Source organism: Trematomus bernacchii, unplaced genomic scaffold (genome assembly GCF_902827165.1).
Source record: "Trematomus bernacchii unplaced genomic scaffold, fTreBer1.1, whole genome shotgun sequence".
Classification (NCBI taxonomy): domain Eukaryota; kingdom Metazoa; phylum Chordata; class Actinopteri; order Perciformes; family Nototheniidae; genus Trematomus; species Trematomus bernacchii.
The window spans coordinates 2,930,943-2,947,191 of NW_022987469.1; the positions used below are offsets into that span (position 1 = coordinate 2,930,943).

The window sequence follows — 16,249 nt, forward strand, 5'->3', positions numbered from 1 at the left end:
CTCCCCCCCCTCCTTCTCTCACTCTCTCTCTCTGGTACGTGTGGTCTCTGGTTGCTGGACCCTGCCCTCTCTATCATTCCACCTCCCCCTCACTTGGTTTCCCTTCCTTTCGGCTTGGCTGCTGTATGTTCAAGTCTCAAGTCTTCTTTCTTCTTCTACATCTTATTTTTTCATCTGAATTCTTTCCATGCTGACTATCTGAACCCACAAATTCTCTAGACAGTCGTTCTTTCACCATGGCAGATAAAAGTCGCACGCCAATGAGAAGAAAAGAAAAAAAAGAAAAAAAAGAAAAAGAGACCACTGAAAAGTCAAAGGATGTAAAGGATGTGAAGAAAGAAGCCGAGCAAGGAGCTCCGGCAGTGGGGAAGGGAGCTGAAGAAGGAGCCCCCAATGGAGCAGCAGCAACCGACCAGAATGGAGAGTTTCAGGTGGAGGCAATGGAACTACCTCCATTTGAAATCATCCAAGGGTAGGTCCATAAAACTACTTTTGGTATATGAAACACTTCAATAGTTAAAGGTTGAGTTCCAACAGTCTCAGTTTACATTTGTGTTATTTACTAACTGTCTTTTTCTGTGAATGCCATTACACTGTGTGACTGCTTTTCAGTGTCAGTAGAGAGGGTCCACAAATCCACATGCTTCAATGAGATGCTCTTAAAGTAGACCTTACTCAACTGTCTGTATTTTCAACTGCTCATGCCTAAAGAGGAAACACTATGTGTGACATAGTGAGAATGATGAGTAATATTTTGCAGACACTGATTGTATGATAAACCCCCCCCCCCCTCCCCCCAATGTCACATCTATTAAATAATGTAACCTGTTTTCTGGGTATTACATTGTGTGTGTTGTTTTATTGCAGTAAGTATGAAGTGTCCAAATGTACATTTAGACAAACCTCTAACTTGAATAAGAATAATATAAAATAAAAATATTCTTAGTGTTTTTCACCATAACCATTGTGTTTCTTGGAAAATTCCAGATTGCTCTTACTTTTGCAGTGTATACCACAAAAAAGGTGCGAGGACAGAGACTTTGTTGTAGTTGCGTCCATTTTGTTGTTGTGCTTTTTGAAACACAGTTGTGGCAGATATTCCGTTGAGTCATTGTGACAACTCCAGTCACTCTTTTGATGACTTGCAAAGTGACTTGAGATCATTTAAATGACTTTAGTCCTTACACTTAAGTTGGAGGTTGATGACATGGGACTGACTTGAGTCATAGTGGTTTATGTGATTTATTTTGATCATATTATGTTTATTTAAAATAATTTGTTGTCAATGTTAAAGAAAGCTAGGAGTCTGGAATGTAATCGGGGCGCACACTGGGAATAGCATTTTCATGATTTGCTGACCAATGTTTTAGTCAAGCGCTTTAGAAAGGTACTTGTTGAAAAGGATGGACTTTTTCTGTTGACCAAGAAAAAAATTAAAAAGTAATAAAGCTTATTTAAGGTCAGTTAATAGTTTTATGGTGGCTTAAAATTTGTTTACTTAATTTGAATAATTTTACAAATTAAATTCATTGTTATATTTTGGCAAGATAAATAGGCCAATAATATCATAAATAGAAAGGTTATAATAACTTGTCTTTTCCCAGATTCTGCCAGGGGCAGCTGCGGGTCAGGTCGTCGGTCATTTACTAATAAAAAGGCGGGGGCTCAATCCTGACCCCAGCAGCCTACTTGTCCCACACACTGAACACCAAGTTGCTCCCTCAGCATTACTGAGTGTCTGAATGTTAATCGTTCCTGCACACCACTGCCACTGTATGACCGTCAGTTAATGGGTTGTGCTCGCTTGGTCAATGTTGGAAGAGTGTTTGAGTAGTCAAAATGAGAAAAGTGCTATTTAAATGCAGTCCATTTACTAAACTGTAGGTGAGACATTAGAGTCTCGTTCTAAGCTATGGTTCTAAGCAAGGTAACAAGATGGTTGGAGGGACGTCCACTGTAATGTGTACAGCTGGAACAATAAAATAAAAAAAATAAACTGTTGGTCCCAGGGTTTAGCCAGCAGTGAGTTGAAAGAAGATTTCAACAGGTCATGAACCGTGTCTGAGTTCCTGTCTGCATCAAAAGAAACTCAGACATCTAACAAAATGTGCTAATATAATTGGATGTACCATCATATCTCAAGCTGTCCAAGCATCTCCTGTAACTCAGCAAACCCAGCTGGCTAGATCTTTGTTGTTTGGGGCTGGGCTTGTATGCCTGGTCAGAATGTTGGCCATGGTCTGTGCTCTCTGTGCTTTTCTAGTTCTGCTCAATAATAGCAATAATTGTTTTAGGGACAGTGTGTATTTAGGATAATGGGCCTTAGAAACAACGGCCATATTTCTCGACACAACGGGCCAACGGACAAATCGGCTTCCGGTCCAATAGGGAATTTATTCAGAATAATGGGAATTTCCCAATTCGCCACATTGCATCATTACTGTAACAGCAGGAGTGGTGCATGTTAGTGTACCTGCTATGAAATAAAGAAAATAGTTTTTAGAGTAAGTACTTACTCTTCCGAATCCATGAAGATTAATAGCCCATGCTAACCCATTTTATTTCTGCATCATTTAAACCAATACATTTCAGTTTGGAAAATAAAATAGCGTGATGGACTATATTCAATATCTTCTGTTGATCTGAAATTGCCACCTTTGTCGACCTCTTTCCACGTGTAGTAAAAAAATAAAACGAACTGATGGAGTGGGATTTTCCAAAGCCCGACTGTAATGACAGCTGAAGACTACTGCTTTGAAGTCACACACATAGGGCATTCCATTGCTTTAATAATAACAATGTTTAACATGCGTTTACTGAGTTGACTGGCAGAGATAAAGAGTATGCTGGCCTGCTTTATAACAACTGCTTCCCAGGGAAAGCAATCTACTAATCATACAGTTGAAATGATCAGCAATTGCAGATTGGTTAAAATTAGATCTGCCTCCTAACCGTTTCAACCGGACACCATCTTTCATGCTCGCCTGACCTACAAAACAAAAACAGGTGCTGTGGTTATATAATATCCTGCTGACCGGGCCCCAGTAAAGCTCACTGGTGAAGTAGCACGGAGGCTCGGCCCAGTGCGGGGGCTCGGGCCCTGTGCCCTGTGCGGGGACTCGGGCCCTGTGCCCTGTGCGGGGGCTCGGGCCCTGTGCGGAGGCTCGGCCTGCTGCTACGCCCAAGATTGACTCTGACCCGCGGAAACTTTAGACAGGATCTCCCTTTTCAACATATCTTTGGAAAATATGCAAATCTCTCAAAATAGACCAGACCAGACCAGATCCGTGAACTATGAAGCATATTTTGGGGCTGTGGAGCTAATTGTAGGTTTAACCAAGGGTTGTCACGGTGGGTTACTTCGGGGGAGTTTGCATTGTAACTGAAAACCTAAGCTGCTCCGGTGCAGATCATGTTAACAAAGAGAACAGATCAACTCATAAAAAAGCATGGCCACTTCTCTTCACCCGGTACACTGCAGACTTTACACAGAGGAGCTCACCTCAGCTGGTTGTATTGAGTTTGTTTTTCCAAATGGTAATGTAAATATTAACATCCCTTCAAAATCCACCTTTCCATTATCAGTTGGGGACATTATTATTTCAAAAAATGTGACACGTATTTTAATTCATGATCATGTTTATAAGTTACCGGAAAATATGATGCTCATGTCTTTTGACAGTTTGTGGGTTGGTAGGTAATGTAGATGCCCTGATCTAAAACGGAATAAAGTGCAAACCAAGTCTGTTCCTGTATAAATTGCTTAATTTCCCAGCCAGATTAAGCTTGCTTAGAATTAGGGGAGCATCTTTCCTGTGTTCCTCGGCTTGGTCCGATATAATTTGTAACTATTTATAATGCTGTGCCGACCTAATGCCCTCTACTCTGAACATACTAGTAAGTCATATTTTCAAAGATGTACATAAACCCATACCCCAGAGAGTTAATGTCCACCAGTAGGTATTAAACCACAGGAAATACCTTTACCATAAATTCCATAATGAGGAGGATCTGATCAGTTCAGATGCTTCCAGCTGTCCTTCTTTAGCAGACAATCTTTTGGTTCCAGATTGTGATTGTGTTGATGTTTGGCCGCTTTCACCTGTGTGTGGATGGAACTAGGACAGAGGGGAATGCTGAAGAATATATCAGCATTTGATCAGTGTTCCTCTTTGAGGGATGTCTTTTAGGCTGCTGTGTTCATGGCTTTCCAAAGGACCAACACTTTGCTGGGGCTGATGTGTGCTATCTTTTCTGTTTCGACACTTTGGTCACTTCTGTCCTGTGTCAGCAGCATTGTGCTCAGTTAGTGTTTGAGTGCCATTTTTCTCTGTAAAGCCCTCCACAGGTTTGGATCAATGACCACATCTTCAGATGGCAAAATGATTACTATGTTCTTATAATGTGTGCTATTATCACTGTTGATTCTTCATGGCATGCACATCTGGGAACTATTTCTCTCAAAACAAGCAATAGTAGTTTACCTACACCGTGTAAATGTTGGATATCAGGAAAAAAAGTTTTGGCAGGAATTGGTTACAATTGGGGCAATTCCTAATATCATCTTGTTTGTTGCTTTTTGCTTTTTGCAAATGATGTTGATGTCCCTTCTATGTAAGTGTCTGTGTGTTTCAGGTGGTTGCTCAGCATCTTGTTTATTGCTGCCACACAATCGTTAGACTCTTCGTCTTCAAATTTCCGGATGCTATAAAAGCTGTACTGCAGCTGCTCTTTGGCAATGTTTAATGTTGATGAGAATTTATAATAGTGATGACTTTACTGTAATTAACACGATCTGCTCTATTGTCTGTGGTTTTTGAATAATTAAGATTTCTGCTATCCATTTGGGCATAGGGATCTACGCCCTTAACACGGGCCCCAGAGAGTTTATTGTTGAACCCTTGGTCATTTGTGTAAATTGTTTGTGACCTTAATCATCTCAGTGTTTCAAAAATGTATGTTGTGTCTTTTATAGTTGAGCAGATCTTCAAATCATCTACATGTTGCAGGAATTGTCTCCCCTGGTGAGGTGAACCCCTCCAGGTTTTCTTATAATGCTTCAGGAAATATGATTGTAGCTGTTATATTATTTTACATGTTTCATTTAAGAGGGAGGCAGGGGGAGCTGTGAGGTTTACTGATAGTTTGAGGATTGAGTGTAGTTAGAAGATTTAGTCAAAAAATCTTTGAAATTATTTTTTCAACAAACAGATGAAAAGGATGACTTATATATTTTTGACATAGATTTTTGAGAAATAATTAAAATGATTAGATACAGCGATGATGGGACACTGTTTGAAGACCAAGCCCGTTCTCCTGTTTTTAATGTAGGCAAAGTGGTCCATATCGGGGTCAAATAACCGCAGCTCATTGCTGCTGTGAGGGTTCCTTTCAAGGAACCTCCCATCAGAAATCTGCAGGTCATTGACATAATGTGCTAATTCCTGAGTCCCGACAGGCACAGCTACCCAGTGGCATGACAGTGGCCACGTTGCATTGGTTATTAATACTATTTTTTATGAGGGGATGTTTTCCTCTGTCAAAACACAATATCCTCTTTCACGACAAAAACTGACTGATGTTTCCCAGCTTAAAGATTGTAAAAGGCTGCAGTTTTACTTATTTTCAGATATTTAGTAAACAATTAGGGAAGAAATACCATGATAATACACCATGAATACAGTGACAATGATTTCATCTGTTTGTTAAAATTACATTCATAGCTCGTTTGAACAATAGAAGGAAATCTATCTTTACTTTAAACACTTTTTTGGTAGGTTGGTTGTCTCTGCAGATCAACAGAGAAATATTAAATATGCCAAAAAATGAAAAGTAACATACCAATGTTTCTTTCATTTATTCTGTTATACACAGGGACCGGATTGATCCTTTTGCCTTTAAGTTCCAGTTCAAGAACGTGGAGTACTCCTCAGGTCGCAACAAGACCTACCTGTGCTACCTGGTGGATTGTGGGACGTCTGATGATGGGCTGCTGCGGGGATATCTGGAGGACGAGCACTCCGGCTCTCATGCTGAAGAGGCCTTCTTCCCACAATGCCTGCCTCACTACGACCCTGCACTCAAATACACAATCACCTGGTACGTAACTTATTTTAACTGTCACATGGTATGTGGCATAGAGAAGGTTGCTAATTTAAAATGACCTTATTTCAATCGGGACAATTTTATTGTTGTTTTTTCCATTTCTTTTTTGCCACTTGCGTTTGAAGGAATGCTTTTAAGATCTTCAATGCAGAAATAAACCACATATGTATTTTACAGTAGTGGGCTGTGTATTTCCCACCTAGGCCTTCAGTAGCTTCCTACGTGAATTAAACCACCTCTTAATATCATCATTATGACGTCACAGCTATAGAAACCATTAATATTATAAAGAAACGTAGTATAACAGGGTGTTGCATCACAGACAGGTATCTTATGTAGCGAGAATGAATGTCATTACTAAAGCAGGAAACCCAAACAACCCAATTCAACAAGTTTCAATGCAGCCACCGCTGACAACATACATCCTCTCTAGCAGAAGCATCAATATTTACTTCATAAAATGACAAGACATTTCAATTAAAGCCTTATAGCCTTTACTCACCAATACATTGATTATTTGTACACAAAATCCATCCTCCTTTCTTTCCTCAACAAGAGTTCCAATAATAAGTCCTGTTCTATCACCATGGAGGCTAATGCTGAAAGTCCAGTCTGTCCAGTCGTATTTCTGGTAAAAACCATAGTGGAGCTCCGTTTCCCTGCTGTTCGTTAAGCTGTAGATCCACTCTTGTAAGTGTCCGGCAGTGCTTTGTGTCTCGCTGCTGCCTTGGTTAGACAACTCAAGTTTCAAACCCTCTATGGCTCCAAACAGTGGATCAGTTGTGAATATCAGGCATTCCCAGCAGTGTGCAGTGCTACTCTTATCCCATTCACACCAACGGTGTTTCGGGGCCGGTTCGGTGCTGGTGCTTGAAAAGCACCGGGTTTTCCTGTTCACACCGCAGCGGAGCAGCCTCTAAGCTCCGGAATCCGGTTCGTTTCGAGCACCAAAAAGTTGTCCGTGTAGAAGCAAGAACCGCTTATGTCGGAGGGGGGCGAGATTAACCTGAGATAACAGTTAAGGCGAGTACGGCAAATAAAAGTTGTAACCAGCAGTAGTGCTGAGCAAAGTGACTAGAACGCAACCACACACTTGTAAAAAAAAAAACACGCTTTATAAAGTCAGGCAACACTAACCAGGCTTCGTGTGATTCTGTTTATTTGTACCTTACTTTGACCATCCGTTCGCTGTTATTGATCATTGTGGAGAGCAGGCAGACGTTTTGTTTGTTATTATAGCAGCTATCGGATGGAATCAATACATGGGCTGCACAGGTTGTCATGTCCGACTATCACAAGTAGAATCATAATGAAAAATACGCCAGTAAAAAGTGCCTGTATAAAACGGCTTAGCAAGTAGTCAGTTTAGCTTCGGTTGCTATGCTAACATCACCCATGTTATACCAGAGAAACTTTCATAACAGCGTTGTGATGCCAAACAGCGTCAATTCAGACTGACACCAAACAGCGTCAATTCAGACTGACACACATTCACTTAAGGGGAACTGGGGATATGTATCAGCTGCTTGTGTGACAGTCAGACAGTGAATACTTTAGAGCCGTGTGAGCTAACCCGGAGCTAACGGGAGAATACACTCCCGTTGAAGAGCAGCCAGCACTGCAGCGGTCGGTAAATGCCGCTGAAACACATTAATAAACAATGAACCACGGCACTCTGGAGAAAAGTATAAGGTTGGAGAAGTCGTTATTTAATTTAATCTGGCTTCGTATGATTAAAAGCAACACGATCATCGACCCGACGCAGTCCCCGGCCCGTTGTTGTTGTGAGGTGAGCTCTGTTGGGGAGAAACTCAGCGACGTAAACTGTGACGTCATGACGCAGCAGCGGCAGCACCAGTCGGGCTCTGAGCGGTGTGAAAAGAGCCGGCGCTAAACCGAAGAACCGGTTCTGAACCAGAAAAGCTCTAGCACGGAGCTAGAAGGGGAAAAGCCTTGGTGTGAAAGGGGTATCTGAGGCTGAGAGGTATCACTGTAGTTAATGAAATGAAAGTGGCGGACAAACCCTTTCACCGGCTGTGACAGACTTGCTAGCTTCACCAAATAAATGTATCCTCTGCTGTCAGCCATTGTGGGTTTAAAAAGCCTTAAGATTTACACGAAAATAAGAGTGTGTAGTTGCTAAGGACGCTACAGATGCCGTTTGCTAGCAGGTCGCTACCGGTAGCTACACACGCTAAACCAACACACTCTCACTCCATAAACGTCCAGGAGCGACACTTGGTCAGGGTCCCGAGGCGTGCAGTTGGGACGCTCCTAGGCTCCTTCAGCTTCATAAACAGACACAAATAGCTTTCAACTGATTGCAATGTATTCCCATCTGCGGCGGGATTTGACGCTCATGGAAGCACGGCATTCGTTTGTGTCGGCGGCATTTAAAGGCAATGTGAGCGTCCATTCCCATTGGATAACGGAGAATTGTACACCCGGAAGTAAGTATTCTCCTTACTGTCGATTGATTTGACAGTGATATCTCCACTACTCATCAACTCAAAAACACCAGATTATCCTTGTTAATTACACAACATTGATTGGTTTAAATTGTGTGCAATGCTTTTGTATTTTTCCCCTTCGATTCGGAGAAACAAATATTTTTTCGGAGTTTAGGATGGCATAAGACACTCCACTACCCAGAATCCCCAGCTATCGTTTAGGACTACACCATGTGCTCTGTTTGACAAACCCCGTGATTAGTTCTCAAGCTCTGTAATTGGATGTTGGAGTGGCAGTGCGCGAAGTTAACATGCGTCAAACAGCACTTTGAAATGGAATGAAACCCATCGACGGCACACTATCCTAATCAAGACTCGAACGTGTCCTCAAAGGTTTATTGAAATATCATATACACAACTACGGTGTAGTTATGCAATGATGACAAACTTGCGTCATAGGTTCCTCAACAAGAGATCTATCAATATGTGTGTACCTCCACCATTAAACTGTCATATTCTGCACATTTCTTATTCTATCTACATACATCTTATAAGAGTATAATAAATATGTATAATATCAGTTAAAATAAGTGCTTCAACAAAGTTAACTTTGCAGGAAAGTTGATTGTCAAGTCCCAAAACAAACCATGCAATATATTAAACGTTAAGTACTTTGTCAGGCTTAATATAGATACCCCCAAAGCTTTTTGCTTACATGTATTTAAAAGAAGACCTTAACCTAAAGTATTATTTAATGTTTAAATAAAGCCTAATTAGTTTGTCTGTTTTGCACATCCTCCTATTAATATCTTTGTACATCCGGCACTAAACTGTTTTATTCTAGATACCATTTACAGTATCTTCTTGATATTTTCTATTCTATATTTCTATTATTGACCTTCTACTTTCCTCCTATTTTGTATATACTCTTAATATTTAAATGTTTTCATCAAATATAACACATTCAAAAGTGCTTTACAAAAATGAAATACATTAAGAAAAAGGCATTTTAAAACAGTCATTAAAAAGCAACACAATCTACCTGCATTGCAGTTACTCTAAACGTGTAATAACGTGCTTTAACCAGTAGGAGGTGCGGGTTAAAAAGCTGTCAAGTTTACAGTGTTAACAAAATAAAATATACTGCTGTTTCTGGTTTAGTTTACGACGGATATATTCTGTTATTGTTTTGATATTTGTAACACAAAAGCGATGTAAAAAACCCACAGCAACACAGAAAAGATGGTCTTAACATGACCCAGCGGTCTAGTAGTTAATAAAAAACAATAATATCAAAACAAATTATTACTACTAACTTTATTGTGAAATTAAAACAGAACGGTAAAAGAATAGTTTCCGGTCTATTCTGAGCCCGATCTCTGTAGATACATAAAGAACTACGACAGATGTGTAATATTTAATGCAGCCAAACCATTCATTACAATGACTTTCAAAGAGTAAAGCAAGCACTGCTGAATAAAGTATGATTTTATCTTTTACGAAACGTTTTTTTTCATATGGAATGCAGTTGGAGGTCAACCAATCACAGAGCTTGAGAACTAATCACGGGGTATGTCAAACAGAGCACATGGTGTAGTCCTAAACGATAGCTGAGGATTCTGGGTAGTGTAGTGTCTTCTGCCATCCTAAACTCCGAAAAAACATTTGTTTCTCCGAATCGAAGGGGGAAAATACAAAAGCATTGCACACAATTTAAACCAATCAATGTTGTGTAATTAACAAGGATAATCTGGTGTTTTTGAGTTGATGAGTAGTGCAGATATCACTGTCAAATCAATCGACAGTAAGGGGAATACTTACTTCTGGGTGTACAATTCTCCGTTATCCAATGGGAATGGACGCTCACATTGCCTTTAAATGCCGCCGACACAAACGAATGCCGTGCTTCCATGAGCGTCAAATCCCGCCGCAGATGGGAATACATTGCAATCAGTTGAAAGCTATTTGCGTCCCTTTATGAAGCTGAAGGAGCCTAGGAGCGTCCCAACTGCACGCCTCGGGACCCTGACCAAGCATCGCTCCTGGACGTTTATGGAGTCAGAGTGTGTTGGCTAAACACGCTTAACACTGTTTAGTAGCACTGACAATCCAATCAAAGGACGTGAAAATTCCGAAGTCATCGTACGCCTGCTAGATGGCCCCGGTTTCGCCAACTCTAAATCTGATTGGTCAATGCAACAGTTTCATTGCCATTTGTTTTAAATTACAAGGTCGATTCTGAAGGCCTCAGACAGATTTATTTGACCCAGCAACACATTCTGACTGAAATATGATTGGATTAAAGCTCCAACATTAACAACCATTACTGGACGCAGCGCAACACAGAGAAAAGTTATAAAATGAAGAGAACAGATTATTGGAAATAATGTATTCAGTTCAAGATTCAAAGGCTTTAATCTCATATGCACAGTAGCTACAGTGTAGAAATGGCAATATAAGACAAAAAACGATAAAAACAATTAAATAGTGCAAGAAGAAACAGATTAGAAAATGATAGTGCAGATTATGTTGCAGACCAATGTGCAAGTAATGCAGATGAAGATTAAGTCAACTATATACATGTCAGCAAAATAAATAATGACAATAAGCCAAATAGAGCAGAATGTTGTAAATGACCAAGTAAATGCAGGCTGATTTAATACATACATTAATGAAAAAACTATATTAAAAGGTTAGTGATTCTGACAGTGTTTAGGCCAGCAGAGAAGGCCCACCACTCGTGTTTTAGAACAACCCTCTTATAGGTCTTCACCTGCTCTCCCAGTGAGCTGGACCGCTCGGAATATCTTCTTTCACATAAACACTTTTAAACTGTATCTTTCGACAGAAACCTGACTGTGACGTGGTGAATGTCTCCTTAAGGATCACACTTGCATGCAAAAATGTGAACGTTCTAACTGCATATATGAAATGCATCTTTATCTGTTTATCCTTAAAATGAACAGAGACGTGTAAGCATGTTTGGAAATGAAAGGCATTTCTCCTTATGTACTTTGCTCTCAGGTATGTGTCTTCAAGTCCATGCTCTGCTTGTGCAGCAAAGATAGCTGAAGTGCTGAAGGCCAGGACCAACGTGAAGCTGAGCATCTTTTCTGCTCGGCTCTTTGAGTGGGAGGAGCCAGAGATCCAGGACGGGCTGAAGGCGCTGCATGCTGCTGGCTGTAAGCTGCGGGTGATGAAGCCTCTGGACTTCTCCTACGCCTGGGAGACATTTGTGGAGAACGAGGATCAGCCCCTGAACCTGTGGGAGGACTGCAAAGAAAACTATGAGTACTACCATGAGAAGCTGGCTGACATTATACAGTGACCACAGTAAATGTTCAAAGAAAATTCTCATTAACAAGGTGGGTCTTATTGGTAAATCTTATTTTTATTTCACAAACTCTGATTGAAAGTCATTGTAGTAACCACGCTTAAGACATGCAATTCAACTCTGTTGCAAATAGTGAAGAAAAGGATGGACCAGATCCATAATGTTCAACAAACGTGTTGTATTCCTTTTAGAGGTGTTCTGATTATTTGGAACACTCGCTCATATGTTCGCCCTCTAAACTTTTTGCACCAAGACCAAACTTGTCACTGGTGAAGCATCCTGGGACTTTGGTTTCCTCCCCTGGTTTTAGTGCCATGATAAAAGAGCTCTTTAGTAGTGTTCAGCAAAATATGTGATTTGTTAAAAGGTTATATTGAATTATGGCAATAGAATAAAAAGATGGTTCAAATCAGGACAGGCGGTTGGTCATCTCCAAATGAAGCTGTAGTTCAGCCCACTAGATGGCAATCTCGGTTCAAAGAAACATCGAAAGGGCTTGCCATTCAGTGAGCTTAAACCCTTTATTGAGCAGAGCGCAATCCAGTGGGCTCAGAAGATACAGAAAGTTGTTTATGATTCATCATCAGCAAACACTTCTGCCCATGCCTGAGCAGAAACAAAGATTTGAACGAGGCCAGGGAAATTATTATTTAAAAGGTGAAGTAAAGCATGTACGGTCACATTTCTTTACTTCTTAATGATAATGATGGATTTAGTTTTTTATAAAATGACATAATTGTAAAATGTCTAACTTTCTCTCTCTTTGTCTCTCTCTCTCTGACACAGGAATCCGGTCGTGAATTTGTGCACCCCCGATCATTTTCATACTTTACATCTGATTCATGTTGATGTCATTATTGTTGTTATTTATAGTATGTGAGAGTAGAATAGCTATGTTTCTGTTAATGTGACGACTTTGCTTTAGTATGTTATATAAGTATAAGTATAATACTAAACCCCCCCACCCCACATATGACAGCAATCCATACACCTGGCCTCCACTCTGACTATCCTGAATGCAGCAAGTCCAACATCCTGAGGACAAGAAAGACAGCTGTCAGTGTGTGACTGTTTGTCCTATATCGGGACGTAGATCTGACAATAATAATATTTGTGTATTCAATTCATTTCAAGTGTTCATTCTTCTTGTTCTATCGGTGGACGTAGTACTCCAATATTTTGCTTGGATAAAAACAGCTGTACCCCCTGTAGAAAAACGTAATTACAGGTAAAATTCCTGCATTTTAATTGTACTTATATGTATTTTTTACAACAGTATTAGAATCAAAATGTACTTTAATATTATTTTTAAATTGGATTATGAATATCGATGCATTAAAGATAGGGTGGGTAATCTGATCCCAAAACATTTTTGCTATATTGAAAGCAATAAATAAATCAAGGGCACTGTCAAATAATAAAATCCAATATCTGTCTGTGGCAGGACTGTGATTAGTCCTTTCTTTTTTTTATTTTGCCTGAAAGAATATGATTGGATGGCCATCCGGTCGACCTAAAGCAATTTAATACAAGGTAATGCATACAGTCTGCAGAACTCTAAACATAACTCTTGAATGTCACACTAGCTACAGAGAGCTCAGGAAACGGACACAGATCAGATGACATGCTCACAGTGCTAAGACCTGCCTTCACTGATCAGCAGAGAGCTTTTATACGCAGGGGTGCACACAACTTTCTCAGTGAGGTACTCAGATGAGTACCTGGAGTCAGTGTTTGGTACTCCAACTTCTGGCGATTGTCAACGGGGGGGGTAGAGCTTCCTGACCGCGGAGCGTGTGAACGTTGTGATCAGCTGTTTTAGCGCAGGGCTGCTGTACAGACCGACGTTAACAGCAGCACTGTCTGTGCACACGGAGACCGACTCTGTCGTCCGGTGATCTAACCGCCTTCTGGAAAAGCTTCACAAGTACGTCGGTACGCAAATGCGCTTTGTGACACAAGTGACGGTACGCATTTCAGATTGTTGCCGCGCATGCGTACCTGCGTACCAGTTATGTGCACCCCTGTTTATACGGGTGGATCTGTTATCTTGAACATGTTAGGGGTGCATCATAAATGACTGGAGATAAATCAATGAATCACTGTTGCAACCATGAAAGTCCACACTGGAAAAAATGCTGCTCCATAAACAAGTAAAGAAATAATGAAAACAAGGGTTATATCTTACACAGGCTCCGCCCTCTACTGGACTCTATGGGTACTACCCCTTGACCATACTATGTGGGCATTCACCTACTGAGATATCTATAAACGTAGCCGGCCCTCGGGGCGGGCCTACCTGAATGCGTGCACAAGCCCACCGTATATAAGGCGGCCACGCCTCCTGACTGTCATCCTTTTCTCTTCAGCGAGCGAGCAACAACTGAAGCAGAGAAAGTCAAACGTTTGAAAGAAGAAGAAAGAGTTATCATACCTTCATGGAGTCGCCACTTCAAGAGACCCGGGCCTGTCCTTCGTGCCCTGGCATAACACTAGAACCGCCAGAGGTTTTTGTATACCGATTTTCAAGGTAAAATGTTCTTTTATTGAACAGTGAGTTTTGATCGCACAGGGATGAAACGTATACCAATAGAATCTGTGGACTCTCAGCCTTTCATATGACAGGGCTCGACATTATAAATGGCCCGCTGGCCCGGAAGCACTATTTAGACACCCCGGCCAGCATAACGTACTTTCAACTCGCCCCACAGCTGTTTGCTGCGGAGCGCAGCGCGAGCAGTCTCCTGTGAGCGGGAGCGCACTCCTTCACTACAGACTGTCTCTATCTCTCTCTCTCTATCTATAACTATCTATCAATATATCTATCCATCCATCTCTCTCTCTCTCAATCTATCTCTCAATCTATAAGGAACCGCAGTAGACAAAAGGCGTTGCTATAGCAACACGTCATGTTTATATGAAAAGGGGTGGGGTCAATATGACCCGCTGTGCGGAAATACGTATAAATGAAAAAATTTTGGGCAATTTCTTCAATCTGACTTCATATTGACAATTTTTAACAACATAGGGTGCTACATAACACACTTTCAGGAAAAGTCACGGACTGGGAGACTTTAATATTTGATTGAAAAAAAGTTACATACAATAAAAAACAGCTCTGGGTCAAATTGACCCGATTGGGGGTTCTAGTGTTAAATAGCGGCCGCCGATCCCCACCACCTCTGCTTCGAGTGTTTGGGGGACCAGGATATGGCCGAGGCGGTGCCATTGACGTTTGCCATTCCAGCGGGGCGGATGGCTCCGTTTGCCGTTGTCGGGCACTTCCAGGTCCAGCGTCCATGTACTTCCCCTAGGTGAAGACCATGGCGGTGGAGCGCCCATCTGCTCCCAGCAGGCAGCAGGCAGCAGGCAGCAGGCAGCAGGCTGCAGGCAGCAGGCAGCAGGCAGCAGGCAGCAGACAGCAGGCTGCAGGCTGCAGGCAGCAGGCTGGGCAGAGAGCCTCTTCCCCGCTGCCGCGTGACAGGGCGGCTGCAAATAAACACGGGTGTGTTGGGCATCTCGCTCATTGCTAAGAGCCGCAAGATGCCCCCACCTCACCAGATCAGAGCGATTATTTGGCCGCAGCATCGGCCAAATTAGTAGCTTGGTCTACGGTGTGGCCGCTGCTACTTGCCGTGTGATGTCCCTGGGGGATCACGCCGCATGGCACTTTCCAAAAAGACCATGTTGGTCTCCTGGGAGCCCCCGTGTTTACGGAAGGGCTCTTTGGATCGATTTCCTTGGTCACGTGGGTGAGGAGTAGTTGCAGCTTGGCGTATGCTGCTTCTTGCTCATCCTCAGAGGAAAGAACACTGTCCCACACTCGCCGCCCCGCTGTGAACTCCAGTAAAGGAGCCAGCAGGTGGGCGCGCGCACGTGAGGGGAATAAACCGCAGAAAGTGCTGTCAAAACACTGTGCAGGTTCAAGAGACGCTATTGCCGGCGTGCTGTTGTCATAAAAAAACACACCTTGCCTGGTATAATAGCTCCGATTAATGCGTTTCACCGTTGAATGTGAAACACAGCATTAATACGAGGGCGCACGGCCCCCGGGAGAGTGTCCGGGGTGATGTGTGTGTGGAAAATGCATTCAGTAAAAACGATTGCATGTATCCCAGAGTAAGAGTCATCTCTATCCACAATTCCACATTTCCCCATAATGTCCGTTTCAAGGAGACGGCATTATGACAGAGCCGCGGCCCCGCGAGAGCGTGCCGCAGTGCGTTCAAGGACCTCAGTAGAAAATCGGCCCTTTCTGTGTCAGGACCAAACTTCCTTTTATGGAAGGTTTGGCAGCGGAGTAGGCCACCAGAGAGTACTACAGCTTCTAAGCTGTGGCTCTACAGCTGCTTGCATGTGC

At 42.0% G+C, this 16,249-nt stretch overlaps 1 protein-coding gene across 1 annotated transcript; it reads left to right on the top strand.

Moving 5' to 3' along the window:
- Positions 1–96: 96 nt before the first annotated feature.
- apobec2a (apolipoprotein B mRNA editing enzyme, catalytic polypeptide-like 2a) lies at positions 97–13,329 on the top strand. The gene is made up of 4 exons (XM_034143656.1): positions 97–472; positions 5,875–6,099; positions 11,580–11,920; positions 12,676–13,329. The coding sequence occupies exons 1-3, from the start codon at positions 237–239 to the stop codon at positions 11,881–11,883; spliced, it is 765 nt and encodes a 254-aa protein (XP_033999547.1). The 5' UTR covers positions 97–236; the 3' UTR covers positions 11,884–11,920; positions 12,676–13,329.
- The last annotated feature ends 2,920 nt before the right edge of the window (positions 13,330–16,249 follow it).

Coding starts and splice junctions, on each gene's coding strand:
- apobec2a (XM_034143656.1), top strand. CDS start 237: ATGGCAGATAAAAGTCGCACGCCAATGAGAAGAAAAGAAAAAAAAGAA. Junction 473..5,874: donor CCATTTGAAATCATCCAAGG/GTAGGTCCATAA, acceptor TGTTATACACAG/GGACCGGATTGATCCTTTTG. Junction 6,100..11,579: donor CTCAAATACACAATCACCTG/GTACGTAACTTA, acceptor CTTTGCTCTCAG/GTATGTGTCTTCAAGTCCAT.